Here is a 15,566-nt window from a genome sequence, read left to right on the forward strand (position 1 = left end):
CTGACAACATGGCCTTGCTCTGTGGAGCGTGAGAATGAAGGGTGGCAGGGCAAACTGCTGACAGAGCACTACTGGAGCCCAGCTCCTGCATCTGCTGTTCCCTGTTTTGATGGGGTAAATGCTGCTGGTGCTCACTAGGCCATTTTGACTGCAGTGATGAGAATTTCACTGCCATGAAATGTGTATGGTGAACAGAGATGAGCTTCAGATTGAGTCCATGTTTCCAGGGACCAAAATACAGGTTGAATGGGGCAAGATTTATCCCCTCGTGTATCATCCAGACTGGGTTTTGTCTTTTGCCAAAAAGCAGTGACAGATCTGGGGTCCAGCTCATACATACCAGAGCACTTCCGTCTTGCCTGCCTGCCTTCAGGGGAAGTGCACTACTTCCTTCCAATAGGTTTTCTGCCCAAGACTTAGATTCTCATCTGAGAATGCTGTATACAAATTCTGCACTAAAAAGAAAGAGGGAGGATAAAAGGGAAAAAACGCATATTCTAAGGGACTGTCCTAAATATAGTTGGAATTTTTAAATTAGTAGTATGTTATTGGTATTAATGCAAGTATCATCAAGTTAGCAGCTATTTCTTGTGTATGCTGAACACTACTTCACTGTCTCATTTAATTCTCAACTAATGCAGTGAAGTAGGCATCTTATCCCATTTCTTCTAGATCAGAAGACTGAGGCTCAGGATTATTAAATAATACAGCTTATCTTATGTGGTCGGGAAATGTAGAATCAGAACCTTAGTCAGAAAAAAGCAGAAGTGGTGAGCTACATTTAAAAATCTTATACTGTCAGATTTTTTATAGCGGTCACTCAGTTGATACTCAGAGAAAAGCACAAGGTCTGTTGGTAGCTGGACAGTGGACCAGCCCAGAGGCCTCTGCACACCTGTTACCCAGGCTTCTGTGAAGAGATCCTGGTCAGCTCACAGAGCAGAAAGGATATTAGTGGAGATAATTCAATTTATGCCTGTCTCTAACATCAATCCCTGCGGCCCCCATGGGACCTGTTCCCTGCTAACCCAGAGGAAAAAGGTCAGGAGCCCAAGTCATGAAAGCGGGGAGAGTCCCCCCTCCATGGCCTTTTATGATACCATAGCTGAAGGCCTAGGTAACCAGCTTATAAAAAGAAAAGGTTTATTTTAGCTCACAGTTTCAGAAGTTTTAGTTCATGACCAATTGGCCCATTGCTTTTGGACCTGTAGTGAGGTAGCACCTCATAGCAGGAGTATGTGGAAGAACAAAACCATTCACTCATGGTCAGGAAGTGAGAGAGAGGAGGAAGGAGGGGATGGGTCCCACCATGCCCTTCAGGGGGGCACACTTCCAGTCACCCAAGTCCTCTTGTTAGACCCTGTGTCTTAAAGTTTCCACACTCCAAATAGCACCAAGCTGAGGACTAAGCTTTTAACACACGGGCCTTGGGAGGACATGTAAGATCAAGCTAGCCACCTTAATTTCCTGTATCCCTTACCTGGTCAGTGGGATGAGGGAGAATAGGGTTGTGGGAAGCTGGATCCTGTTTTCCTGGGCTTTCTTCATCTCTTGGGAATGTAGCCAAGCATCTAAATTAAACTCATCTCATTTTCAAAGGATAAGGTCACATCCAGAACCAGTCTGGCTACCTTAGGTCACAACAACTTTGTTTTCCAGTGTGACCTTTCGTCATCTTCCTGAATCTTCTCTCCTCCGTCGGGCTGCTCTGCTTCTGTTTCTTTCTCCCACTTCCATCTTCCTCTGTGACCCTTTTTTCTTCACACAAAATGTATAAGTTACCACATGGGAGAAAAATCTGTCAAATCATATGCTTCCCAAATAAATGACAGAATTAGCCGAATACAGTTGGTCTTTTTGTCTCTGTTGGAAGCCGACTTCCTTCTCTACCTGCTTGTCTCAGCTTTACCTGGAAGTCAGGGTTCACTGGCTGCAGGCCTCTTTCCAGCACACCTCCTTTCCAATCTGGAGCTGGGGACAGACGCTGGACCACTTCACCTCACAGGTGGGAGGTCCGGTGGGGTAGGGACAAGTGAGGACTGACTACTCTTTCCTGTTTTGTCAGAGCATGAAGGGACGCCCACCCCCAACACCCCTTTTTGGAGATGACGGTGATGATGATGACAATGACTGGCTGGGATGAAGACCCAGGAAGCTGGCGCACAGGTTTCTCCTCCAGCCCCTCCCTAAGCAAGATTTTGCACAGCCAGTCCTGGGTCTAGGCAAACCACAGGGTGAGGTCAAGGTGAGCATTCTGAGGACAGTAGTTCAGATGTCGGAGTTAGCTGGCTACCTTCTGAGCCCCACACCTGACCTGTCAAAGAGCATCATGACCCTATTTTCAGAACTGGTATTTTGAGCAGCCCATTGTGGTCCTGCCTTCAAGACCCAGTTGGAAGAAGGATTGAGAGGCTCCAGCTAGTCACCTACAAGAGTCCTGCCCTCTTCCAAGCTTTCTCTTCTCTTCAGTCACTCTCAGACTAACCCAAGAACCCCTTCCATCTGCCTCCCAGGGCTCAACTGTGCCCCAGCAACAAGACCTATCACCTGGGGAGAGGTCTCCCTGGAAAACTAAGAGGAGATTACACCATCTTGATCCCAGTTCAGTTAGCAGTCTGGCCTGTGGTCCAAGGACATGTTATTTTTTATCTCTGCCTTAATCTTGTACAAGAGATCAATGAATATTTGAAATTAACCAAACTAAAATAAATATCTTTAAGAATCTTGACTTGGGCCTTTGGGGAGAAACTGAGTGTGGCTCTAAGGGATTTCTTGTGGTGCTGTCTGGAAATCTAAGGATAGGAGCTGTGACTGGGTCAGTCAATGTGCACAAAGCACTGTGGCATATTCCCTGTGGCACCTAACCCTGGAACTTTTAGGCCTTCAAAGAAAAGCACCACTCTGCTGTCCAGCTGTGTGAGGCTCAGGGCATTGTGGTTTGCTGAGGACTAGCCTGTTGCTTATTCCTGCAGGCTCAGTCCTACAGCCTCGGAAGCCATGCAGAAGGTAGGAGGACCCTTCATTTTCAATGTCCATGGCACCTGAGGGATTCTTCACTTTAAAAGCAGCTTCATTTCCTCTGAACTCAGAGGACCAGGACTAGTGTAGAAAAGAGTAATTAGAAAATCTTCATGGTTATTATATTTATTCTGGGATCTTCCAAAGACCATACAGACAGTCTTCAAGAAGTATAATTTTAAGAAAGAACGCTCTCTGATTTTAAGTGTTTATGAGATAGGAATCTGAACTCTAACTCTGGGTCATCTGCCATGTGGGGGCCTGGGAGGCAACAATAAAGACCAAGTATTTTGTTACTTAACAGGTATCCCTGGGTGGGGGAGCAACTGACACAGATGGTCTTATATCCAGCAACCATTGTAGAGATGCTGTTATCCCCATTTTCTACAGGAGAAAATGGAGGCTTTGGGAGGTAAAGTAACTTGTCCAGATGTACAGGTAGTGATCTGCAGAACAAGAATTCAAATCCTGGCTGTCTGATTTGAGAGCCTGGGCTCTGCGCCACCACCCTTACCTGATAGTCACTGGATTGAGAGGAAGGAGCCAGTGATGCCTGTTATAAATCCATGTCCTGGGCCCCACCCCAGATCTCCTTAGACAGAATTCCCATCCTGTTATGTTAAAATACAAAAGAGTATAGAGTCTTCACAGTCTGAATGTATTTTCTTGTCCCATGAGTTCTGCGTACTTTGGCCAAGTTACTCCTACCCTTTTGGCTTTAGCCCCTTCAGCTGAACTGAAGAAACAAACTCAGAATCTAAGTCCTGGCTCTGCCACTTTTAAGCTGGATGCCTTTTTCTGTTTCTGCTTCCCTGTCTCTAAGATGAAGACAGAAGTAGTCTCTACCTTGCTGTGAGAATTAAATGAGCTAATATTTGTATAAAGTGCTTAAAACACTGCCAGGCACATAATAAGCACTTATGTAGGTGTTTGTTAAAACTATTTAAACTGTAAATAAGGACTCTTATCACCTTTTGTGACTTGGCTCTAAAGGCCGTTGACATGAGAGCAACGGATTGTTTGTTGAATCACTCTGAAGAGCAAAGATTAGGAAAATTTTAAAAGTTCTCTCTGCTAGAAAATCCTAAATGAATCACCACGTTTAAAACAACTATCCAACGAGGAGTTCGCTGATCACCCATGAAGTTCAGATTCCTATCTCATAAACATTTAAAATCAGGGAATGTTCTTTCCAGGAGAGGGAGCCTTAGAGGGTCAGGACCTAATGATGGATGGAGGAGGCCCCATTGGCATTGCAGGGGACATTCAAAATCATATATCTTTGAGGCCCTGGGCAGCTTCCAGCTCCTTGCATGCATGAGGAGAAGCCACCAAGCAACCCTAGATGTGGCACATAATTTCTGACAATTATTTCTTATTGTAAGTTAAAAATGGTCATTATATTTTTGCTTTGCCCTCAGAGAGAAAAGGTGCTATTAATCTTCACAGTGTTTACAGTCTGGGTGACAGTTACTTTTTTTTATAGCAGGTACCTGATTCATGTCTGTCACATGAACAAATTAATGTTGACCAAGTTGACATTCTGGGTGCCTACCTGTGGGCACAGTGTTTCAGGGCTCATTTTCTTAAGCACAGAGTTGTCTTCTTCAGTCCTCAGTCAGTCATACGGGTGCACCTCCAGCTCCATACCCCCTCCCTCTGCACATGCCCCCTCCCCCTTGTTGTCACAAGAGGTATGTGTGCTTACTGCTGGACTGAGGACAGAGTCACTGACTGTTTAAAAATATGTATTTATTAAAATGTAATTGTTTTTAATTCCCAAAGCTTAAGACATCTTTTCATCTAGCCTGTGAGGTACTTGAACATGGGCATTATAGTCCACAGCAGCGATTTTCTCTCCCTGTAAAGTGATAAAAAGATTTTCTTTTCTGAAAAGTGAAGAGGTTAAAATATCCAGAGTTTGTCTAACTAAAAATGCACTGGCTTTGGTTTGACTGCTCCCTGCATCCAGTCGATGTCCCCTTAGGCTTAACCTGTATTTTCAGTGACTGAATTGTGTTTCCCCACAGGTCTCTATGAGTGGGCAGTAAGTGATAAAAGAGGATCCAGATTAAAAGGGGGGGGGGCATTGAGGCCATGAGACATTCCCAGACACCTTGGCCATTAGATCACCCTCCCCTGTGGGCAGTGCCGTCGGGTGGAAGGAGCTCAGTCCATCCAGAGGACAAACCAGCCGCCTTTAATCAGTTGTCACTAATTCTCTCCCCAAGAAAGGGAGGCAGGTCTCAATGGTTGCTGCCTTCCATCATGAATAAGATGAAATAATTTCTTTGAAAAACTTTGTTTTGTATGAATGTGCAAAAATGCTAATCAAGAGTTCAGTGGGAAAAATGTAAAAGTCTTAGTCTATTCTGTGGATCATGTGGACAAACTATGTGTTCCAAAGGCACGAAGGTCAGAAAAAGGAGCTCTTTTGGTCTCTGTCCCCCAAAGACAGAAGTCCAGAAAGATGCTCCTGTCCATAAGGCACAAAGCAGAGAGAGGGTTTCCAGGTTCTGTGGCCTTCCTCACCCAGATCCCACCTCCCTGTCCTGAAGATCTTTGGAAATTCTTATTCCTGCGTCACAGGGATGTGTCTAGGCTCAGCAACCCTGTCCCCAGGCTGTAGTCTCTGCTTTCTTTCTCCACTGGTCACAGCAGCCTTCTTAAGGCACCAGAATAGGCCCAGGCCGTGTGCAGGCTGGCCGAGGAGGGAGGTGGCTTCAGTGGCCTCTGAACTCCAGGGAACAAGTGCTGGCTTCAGCTCCAATTTGCCAGGAGCTGAAAAGGAGGTGAGGAATGGCCACCAGGAGAAAAATCCACTGAAGTACAATGCCTGGAAGAAGGTGCCCAGCTCCCTCCAGCCCTGAGTGCCTGCAAATCCTTCACCAGCTAAACCAGGCGGAGAAGTGGGTAGGCTAGGTAGTAGCCCACAGCCGAGCCCAGGACCACACCGAGGAAAATCCAGATGTTGTAGGACATTACAGCCAGCATCATGAAGTAGCCAATGACCACTTGAATGACATGGACTAGAGACTGGCCAAAGTGACACAAAAACCACCTAGATAAAAAAGAGAACCAAGGTAATGCTAGTAATGAGCTAGAGGCAGAAAGTGGATATCAGGAAGTAGAAAGCATTTGAGCTACAGTATATGCTTAACCAGGAGGAAGTACTACCCTGCCCCCACTACGGCACATTGAACCCAGGGGGCACTTAACCACTTAGCTACATCCCCATCCTTTTTTAAAATTTCAAGACAGGGTCCCACGAAGTTGCCAGGATGGCCTTGAACTTGTGATTCTCCTGCCTCAACCTTCCAAATAACTGGGAAACTGGGATTACAGGCATGTGCCACCATTCCTTGAAAGAGATTGCTTTTTAAAAAGACATCTCCACAATTAGATCTGAGATTCCTGGCATCCTAGGCAAATGGGAAAACGATGGTATATGTCATCCATCTTACCTGATAAGGGACAAGAGGAAATCATCATTAAGGCAGATTTTTCCCCCTGAACCTACTGTGGGAGGTAGGATGACAATGGAAAGGGCAGGGACTCTTCCATGTACTAATTCTGGCCTAGGACAAATACATGAAGCTCTCTGAAGCTCCATCAGTAAAACAGGAGTAAGAACTCCCTTGCAGGGTGGTTGTGAAGATTTGAGACACCCAGGTGAAGTGGCTGGGTATGCAGCAGGCTTATTAAGCTCAATGAAGCTGGAGTGAGGACAGACTGGGGATACTAAGTGAACCAATCAGGGTGGGAAAGGAGGAAAAAAGCAGCTGCCTCCCCCACCAAGTGGGCCACATTGCTGACCCAATTCTTACCATTTGCTTCAGGACAGCTACAGATCGCCTCCTAGGTTTGGAAGCCTAGTGAGATTTGGGGGAAGATTGAGTGGCCACCCATGTTGCTAGACAGGGGCCTGCACTGGAATTCTGAAGATCACAAGTCCCTGCAGAAATCTGAGCCTTCTAAGTGGCTATCAATAGAACTTTGGCTCAGGCATCTGGACACCTGAGTGTTATGTTAGTTCACCTTTCTAACTGTCACCACTCCGGCAAGTCCTGGTCCTTCCCTGGGCCTGGAGTTCCCTTCTGCACACTGGGGCTGATGATCTCTTGCCCAGCCTTCCTCTCAGGGTGAGCGTGAGGACTCTGCCCATTCCCCACGCCCAGTGCCTGTACCTGAGGTTCGTGCTGCTGACTGGGGATGAGTCTGAGCCTGCGCCTGCAGAATCCTGGTCTGTCTCCAAGATGAGCTGCTGGCTGGTGGCAGTGGGCAGGCTCATTAGAGTGTGGTGGAGCAGCTTGGCTTTGCCAACTTTGATGCCTTCGTACAGCACAGCCAGGAGCAGGACCACCAGCACAGAAAGGGCCATGCCTGTCAAAAGAGGCTGAGTTGAGAAGTAGGTCCTAGATTGCATGATCACTAAGGCGACTGTGGATACTGATAATGTATGTCACATTTCAAAAAAAGCTAGAAGAAAGGATTTTAAATGTCTTCACCACAAAGAAATTATAAATATTTCAGTAAATACATTTACCCTGATTGAACATCACACAATGTACACGTGCTTGGGAACATCACATGGCACCTCCAAAAATATGTATAATTTTGGAGAAAAGGAAGGAAGGAGGGAGGGGCCAAGTGGCAGGGATCATCCAGCCCTCCCAGCAGTCTGCATGATTGCTATCATGTCATGGGTGCATACAGCAAGGGCCTATTTATGTGCAAGTACACCAAAAAAGCTGGAAGGAAGGATGCAGCAAAGGGGTCATAGTTATCTGAGCACATCAGGATATGGGTGAGTTTCTATTTTCTTTCTGCCTCATTCTCTAACATAATCTGTTAGTGTGTGTTTACTTCTATAGTGGGGAAAAACTCTTTTAAGTTATTTTACAGAAAAGTAAGTCTTAAGGCTGCTGTGTAAAATTAACTGCCAGTGATGCTTATTTTTTTAAGTGAAAAGATAATAAATGGTCCACCTTAAAGTATTGTATGAGACTCTGTGACATCAAAAATATAAATTTGGTCTCGCCCTGGTTTGCTGGTCTGCTTCTAAAACCCTTGGAGCCTTGCTAGTGTTTCTTTTTGTGTGCTATTAAGATGACAAGTGGCTAGTGCTCCTGGATAGCCAGCCTTGGTTTGGGGCTGGTTGCCAGGGCAACTGACCTATGATTACAGGGTAGGAACTTTCAGTTCTATACCCCACCCAACCTCTGGGGACAGCAGGGAGGTTAAAGGTTGAGTTGATCATCAGTGGTCAATGACTTAATCCATCGTGCCTACAGAGACTATTTCCTTGTGAGCCATTCTAGCAAATAAACCAAGGAGGAGCTCATGGGAACCCTAATTCTATAGCCAACTGGAAATCTTAGGACTTGTGGTCGGTGTCAGAGTGGGGCAGTTTCATGGGACTGCTCTTACCCTGTGGGGTCTGTGCTAACTCCAGTTCATATGAGAACTGAATGGAAGGTCTCTCAGCTGGGATCAGAAAATTGGGCCTGTGTGGGGAAAACCTACTTTCTGGTCATGGAACTGTCTTGAGTTTAAGAAAAGGAACAGAAGTAGTTTTTTTTTTTTTTTTTTCCTTCAGAGGAAATCACCTGCACATAGACTTTTCAAATATAAATATACAAGTAACTGCATACATGTGTTAAAAATCTATACAGTACAAAAGGGCATATAATGAAAAGTCAGTCTCCTTCCCAGCCCAGTCTCTAGGAACCTGATCCTCCTCCCCAGTGCAGCCTCTGTTACTCAGTGTACAGGCCTCCACTTGTCTAAATGACAGCTTCCTCTCTGCAAACTCTCCGGCACCCAACTTCATATGTGGGTTCCCCTTAGTTCACCCAGGTCTGCCTTCCTGGTAGCTCCACAGTATCTGTGATATTGTATTGTCCAAAGACAGCCACCCCAATATTACCCCACACACATGTTCCTCTTACAGTGTCAACACTCCTGCCATCAAGTGGTGCAGGTTGTGTTCCCTCCCCTTTGACCCAGGAAGATCTTTGTGACTGCCTCAACCAATAACGTGAAAGTAATGCTGTGACTTCCAAGGCTAGGGCTTAAAAACCTCATGCTCCTCTCCCTTGCTCTTTTGGAACACTCATTCTTAGAATCCAGCTACGCCGCCACAAGGAAGACAAGAGCCCCAGATCAACCTGCATCGACCATTAGACAGGAGAGTGCGAGTCCTCAAGAAAACTGCTGCAGCCACCATCCAACTATACTGCACGCACGAGCGCCCTTGAATGAGGACACTTAGCTGAGCCCAGTGAACTCAGAACCTTGAGAGAGAATAATAAAATGACTATTGTTCTAATCCACAGCCTAGCAACAGTTAACTGGAATGGCAATCCACTGTAGAGATGACTATGATTTATTTGATCCACACCTGTAATGATGGGCATTGTGGCTAGTTCTAGTCTGCTTTTTAATATTATTTATTTATTTATTAAACTTTTTTAGTTGTAGATAGGACACAATACCTTTTGTTTTATTTATTTATTTTTATGTGGTGCTGAGGATCAAACCACACGTGCTAGGCGAGTGCTCTGCCACTACAACCCCAGCTACAACCCCAGCCCTCAAACTCTACCCTTTCAAATCAAAGGAATACTCTTCCTTTTCAGAGTGGGGTCTCATCTGAGGTTCAAGGCTGCAGCTGCCACTTTGGACTTCTGAGCCAGTGCTAGGTAATGAACCTGGATGAGGGAGGTGCCAGGAAGCGACAGGAGGCCTTGATCTAGTTCTGGCTCCAATGCTTACTGACTGTGTGCCCTCGCATGTCCCCTCTCTGGGCTTCAGTTCCTTTCCCTGTGGTAGAGGGAGAAGCTGCCTCCCCTAGCTCTTGTGAGGATCAGTGAGATAATAAAGCCCTCTGCGCTCAGAAGAGAGGTGGCTGCACATGAAATCATAAAGGCAGAGTTCTTGCTCAATGTTTATGCCTGAGGAGTCAGGCTCACCTAAATGCCCACAGAGAAGAGAATCCAGGTTCTCCTCTGCCTCTGTCAGAACACTTCCAGCTGCAAGTCTAAGCATGCCAGTTCTTACCTGCAGGGCTGTGGACACTCCAGAAATCAAACAGAAGCACAGCCTCGTCTGAGAAGATGAAATGCATCTGAAAGAGCAGGGAATCTGCATCACAGGGGGCTCAGAACACTGGAAGCCCTGGCTCCTAAAGCTTTTCAACATCCTCTTCTGGAGGCCCAGAAAGATAGGAACATGGGACTTAACATATTGAAAGGGTCTTTAGAGGTCAGCATGGCCAACTGAGGCCACATGGAGCAGGGGCTGGCCCACTCTGGTCAGCAGTAGAGCTGTAACTGAGCTTGTTTTGTCCCACATGGAAGGAAAGGTGGGGTAGTGCCCACCCTCACAGGGCCAACCAGACTCAGGATGTCACCAAATGTCCTCAGGCCATGCAGGGATGTCATCTCCAAATCCAAAGATGAAGCACTAGATTGAGGAGCGACCATTTCCTCTTACCCCTGGGTCTGAGCCCTCTGCTCAGCTGCAGTATGGTCTCCTCAAGGTGACGTGGGTCCTTTTTGTCCTGGTGGTCCAGGATCTGGTGGTGTTTGTCATGGGGTAGGGCAAGGGCAGCTGTCTTTAATCTGGATACCACATCTGCCCACTTAGTCACTGTTTACTGAGCCCAGCTCTGTGTCCAGGATTAGAAAGAAGTAATGGTTCTGTCCCGTATGCATTCTCGGCCTTACAGGAAGGCCTGAAGGTGAAAGCACTGGCCGCACAGTGCCTGTTGACCCATCTCTGTTCAGAGAGGCATCCAGGGCTTTTAACCCATTATCTTATGTCAGCATCACAATAGTCCTAAGTGTAATAGGGACAATTAGGCCAATTTTACAGGAAGGAAAACTGGGGTAGCTAGTCTCATAGCAGTTAAGTAATCTGTAGGTCATGAAGCTAGGAAGAGGCAGAGCTGGACTTCAAAGCTGAGGCTTGCTGGATTCTCAAGCTCTGTGCACTCCAGGTCACTCTGAGCCTCCCAGTCACCACAAAAAGAAGATAAGATGGGAGATGGGTGGAGATTTTAAATGTCCAACCAGGCTTAAGGCCAAACTAAGGCTCTCTGGATCACCCTCTCAAGGAAGGGAAGGCCCTCAGGCAGCCAAAGCCACCCTGCAGACACTGCCAGGGCCACCCAGCCAAGGAGATGTGGCTGCACTGGGATCAGCCAGTGGGAGACTTTGCCTTCTAAGACAAAGGCCAAATATTAGAATCCTCAAGTGTCAGAGGTAGAAGTATCCTCGGAGAATTTTTGGTCCACTGGTTTTCAACTTTTTTTTTTTCCCCAGACAACACGGGCAAATAAAATCTTCCTTGTGACTCCACTGTATAAGTCACTGGGTGAAGAGGGGACAGAGGTCTGAGCTCTGCAAAACTCAGTCCAACTCCAACCCCGCTCCACCCCCTTGAATTTCCCATTTAAGAAGGACAGTCCCAAGAGGGAAAGGGATTTGTCCAAGACATTGTGTGAAGTCTGGCTGTTCTCAGTCGATGCTCCAAATAGTAAACAGGAAAGCAGACAAGAACCAATCTGGGGATTGTGAAGAAAGTCCAGGGCCCAGGAGATCTCAGCTAGAACACATTATGAAAAGGCAAAGAGGAAGGAGCAAGGGGAGAACGCTGGAGCGGGAAACAGGTTTGGATGAGTGGCACTGTTATACCTGGATCCACACAGACAGATTAAGTTCCAGGTGAGCGACTGGGTGTGGTGGAACGTGCCCTGGCCTGGGAGACACAGGACAGACTTGTGCCTCACACTGGCAAGTGGCTTAGAGAAGAGGGACAGCAGTGCCTCCTTAGGATATCCAGGGCCTTATTTAAAATGCAGATGTCTGGACCTCCTCAGACTCCTCCACTGGAATCCAGGGGCAGAGGCGCAGGAGGCAGAGGAGATGCATGATTTTAACAAGCCCCCTTCAGGGGATTCCAATTCTTACTTTGTTACAGCTTGAAAAGAGGCAGCAAAACCTAGCAGTCAGGATACAGATTCTAAAGCTGCTCATCCTGGTTCTCATTCCTAGCTCTATAAGGAACAGCTGTGTGACCTTGAGCTACTGACTTGAGACAAGACCCCTTTGGACCTCAGTTTCCTCATTTGTAAAGTGGGGCCTGGATTCAGAACTCTTCCCCTGGGTTGGCCTCACCAGGGGTTTCACAGGCCCCTGGGAAGCAGGCAGGCTCCCAGCTTGAACTCAACTCCTACCTGAAAACCCAGTAAAAGATGAAGAAAAAGATTTTAAAAAAATGAACATGCCTCTGTTTGTGGGCTGAGTGGGGGATTATCGTCCATGTATGTCTCAATCCCTGCGTTGAGACCCGGACACTGCGGCTTTGGGTCTGGTAGAGCTGGCCATTTTACTCAGTAAACACACCTTTCAGTTCCCAAAGGGGTGTGACTTGTGCCACTAGCTCCCACCTGTGCCTTCACAGGGGCCGGGCTCCTGAATTTGCAGGAGGGAGAAGGAATGTAAAAATATCTGATTGAACAAAATAGTCACGCAGCTGTGCTTTCTCCCAGAGCCTGCATGGGCTTGCACGGTGCCTGCCACCTCTGTCCTTTATCTGAGTCACTCTCCCAACATCTCTGAGTTGCCTATTATTGACTCCTTTAAAATTGACAAGGAAAGCACAGAAATGTCTACTGATCTGCCCAAGGTCACTCAGGGATCAAGTACCCAGAACCACACATCTTTCTGGAAAGGCTGTATTGGTTCTCAGCAAATACTCTGAGCGCTTATGGGTAGGTGTCTGTGGGGCCACACTTTGACAAAACATCTGAACCATGATGTTCTCCTGCCTGGTCAGGTAAATTTTAATAATAGCTTCAAGATGGAAATCTGAGCAGTTATTTAAAAATTATGTTGAAGAATTTAAAAATAAAACTAGCTTTTTATCTCCTTCATATGCAAGTGGTATTTGCTCAATGCAAAATGCTGAAACTACCAAATAGAAAGTAAAACTCATTTTGAATTCCACTATCCAGATATCTCCTGTTAGAATTTCAGAAGGCTATGTGTTGACAGCAAAATGCTCCCAAAAGATTAATATACAAAAATGAACGGGATAAATAGCCTGTGAAACTCCATTTATACATGGCATTGCACTCATTAGACTTTAACAGAAGCTTCGAGCTCTATCTGTGGGTGTGAGAAGGGGGGGTTTGCCCATCATTCCTTCTCTGAGTTCAGTTGGTAAAGCAGCTGGCATGAATGGAATGTCTCCAGTGGATAATTAATCACTCTGGAAGTTTCCACAACTAGTTCCTTCTATCATCCTTGGGCATGGGCCAGCCACCTCAGGAGCTCAAAACAGCCGCACACCTTTTGTCACAGACCAGAACACCTACAGACAGCAAAATTTATTCAAGCAACATTCCCTTTTGTTATGCTAGGGATACACAGACCCTGGAGATACGCAGATGAGTAAGAAAAGTTCTGAACCCTCATGGAACAGGGGAGACAGAAGCCAACAGGTGATTATAACAGGGTGTATGTAGTCAGAGGCAGGGAAGACATAATGTGGGGGGACAGCAAAGCCGCCTGGGGGACACCTGGCAGGGAATGCTGGGAGCAGGTGCTAGGACAGGTCTGAAGTAGGAGGCAGTGGAGAAGATAGGTACTGTACAGTGTGTTCAGAGCTGGAAGTGCCCTGAGCCACATCCACTTCTCTGGGAAATCCTGGGGGGGGAGGGGAGGCAAGGACTTGAAAGTCACTTGACCTAGCCCACTCATTTTTTTTTGCTAAAGAATTCAAATTCACACACCCTGACCTGAGGAGACTCGTGGCTGTAATTTTCAAAGAGTTTTGTGCTCAGATATACAAAAGGCAGGGCCTTAATCTTGTTTTCCCACTGGGGATGAATCTGGGTCTCTGGCAGTTTAATTTATCTGTGCTTTATTCAGGGCCACACCCTGGGTGGAGAGGGACTGAGGCAAAGGAGGGTGCAATCCGTGGGCCTTGTTTTCTTCCCTACTTTCTTATTTGGGGTTACTTACACTTTGAGAAAAGCTTCTTCATTTGTCCAATCACAGGCTTCCGAGGGAGAGGAGGGTCCCAATGCCACCGCTGACTGGCTGGGGAACTTTTTCTAGTGCTTCCCATCTATTTCCCCTTCTAGGGAACGGATAGGAGGTGGGGGTGGGGGTCGACTGTATAGGTCTGTATAGACTTCCTGACTCTTCGATTCTATGATTTCTTCATGGGATGAAGAAAGGGATATGATTTTTTGTTTGTTTTTTCAAAGACCAGAGTTTTGCAAGTTGTCATTCTCTCAAGCCCAGGTGAACCCTACCAAGAAAAGAGCAGCCGAAGCGCTACTTTCTAACTCCCAGTGTAGGGAGGAAGAGAAGAAGTTGGGTTTATTTTAAACAGACCGGGAACCTGCCAGCTGCAGAGCCCGGGCCGGGATGTGCGCTAAGTGCGCAGGAGCCGCAGGCTGCACTGCGCGGGGACTCCCCTTGGTGGGAGCCTCCTGCAATACCCCAAGTAACATTATCCCGTCCCGGGCTCTGGCCAAAGCTCGGGGCTGAGGCCCCTGTCTCCGGGGTCCTCACCTGCCGCGCCTGCACCGGCTGGCCGCGCTGCAGCCGCGCTGTCCCGACTGGACTGACTCCCAGCAGGAGAGACAAATAGAAATCCGCAAAAACACAGCCAGTCCCACCTGCCAAGTCTCCCAACCCTGTTCGGTGGGTGCCAATGCCACCAACACATTCCCTCACCAGCCCGGGGCCAGGGGCGGCGAGGATCTCGAGGTGCGCGGCGGCTGCTCCGCAGGACCCCGCCCCACCCGCCCACCCGCGTCCTCTTCTCGGAGCGGTGCCCGGGACTCACCGCCATACTGAGCGCGCGGGCGGCCCAAGGCCGCGTCTGCTTGTTCGGGTCTCCCGGAGGCTACTCCGACCCGCAGCCGCCGCGACACCGACCCGGGCCGCGCGGGTCACGTGGTCCAGGACAGGCGGCGCGCGGGCGCCTGGGAGTTGTGGTCCCCGCGCGCCCCACGCCGCGACCTCGGTGGTGCCAGCTGCTCTGGACCCACGCGCGGACCCCGGGTCCCCGCCCGCGCGGCAGGTGTCACTGGAGTCGGCAGCAAGGGGGGACCCGCCAACGTTGGGTTCCGCCCCGGACTGTTTTGCACTTGACTCTCTCTTGGCAATTATCATTAAAGTGTTTATTGCTCGCTGTCAAAGACCAAGCGAAGCGTGACACACGAGTTGAAAATTAAAAGGTCCATGCTAGGAACGTAATAGCAACAAATTAGGAGTAGGTTACAGCAGTTACGCCCCAGATTTGTAATGTATCTGTTCTTCAAAATTATCTTATTACCTTTTCCAATCTGATAAGCAAAGCATAATGCATGAAATTGGTTTGCCTTTCTCTTCCTTTTTCTTTTCTTTTCTTTTCTTTTCTTTTTTTTTTTGCGTGTGTGCGCCTGCGCGCGCTATGATTACATTTCCTTTATTGCACAAATTTGGGGTTTTCCTTAAAGAGGGAATACGTGGTCTTTGACTGTT

The 15,566-nt window shown here is 47.5% G+C and overlaps 2 protein-coding genes across 5 annotated transcripts in view; one reads left to right on the forward strand and one right to left on the reverse strand.

The window, feature by feature from the left end:
* Fkbp15 (FKBP prolyl isomerase family member 15) overlaps positions 1–2,719 on the forward strand; it is a 58,476-nt gene extending 55,757 nt beyond the window's left edge. For both annotated transcript variants that reach the window (XM_076845664.2, XM_076845662.2), the window contains one exon: positions 2,066–2,719. In XM_076845664.2, coding sequence (XP_076701779.2) covers positions 2,066–2,143 — 78 coding nt within the window. In that variant the 3' untranslated portion in view covers positions 2,144–2,719. The remainder of the gene's footprint in view (positions 1–2,065) is intronic.
* On the reverse strand, positions 901–14,991 carry Slc31a2 (solute carrier family 31 member 2). Of its 3 annotated transcripts, none has more exons than XM_077108813.1 (4): positions 14,887–14,991; positions 10,081–10,147; positions 7,206–7,401; positions 901–1,758 (listed from the first exon to the last, which is right to left on the reverse strand). In XM_077108813.1, exons 1-4 carry the CDS (start codon positions 14,890–14,892, stop codon positions 1,638–1,640), a joined length of 390 nt encoding a protein of 129 aa, XP_076964928.1. In that variant the 5' UTR covers positions 14,893–14,991; the 3' UTR covers positions 901–1,637. The 3 variants fall into 3 exon arrangements, with proteins under 3 accessions (XP_076964928.1, XP_076701781.2, XP_076701782.2); XM_076845666.2 differs by lacking the exon at positions 901–1,758 and adding an exon at positions 4,750–6,079; XM_076845667.2 differs by lacking the exons at positions 901–1,758; positions 14,887–14,991 and adding exons at positions 4,750–6,079; positions 14,052–14,170.
* Between the last annotated feature and the right edge of the window lie 575 nt (positions 14,992–15,566).

This window comes from Callospermophilus lateralis, chromosome 2 (genome assembly GCF_048772815.1).
Source record: "Callospermophilus lateralis isolate mCalLat2 chromosome 2, mCalLat2.hap1, whole genome shotgun sequence".
Taxonomy (NCBI): domain Eukaryota; kingdom Metazoa; phylum Chordata; class Mammalia; order Rodentia; family Sciuridae; genus Callospermophilus; species Callospermophilus lateralis.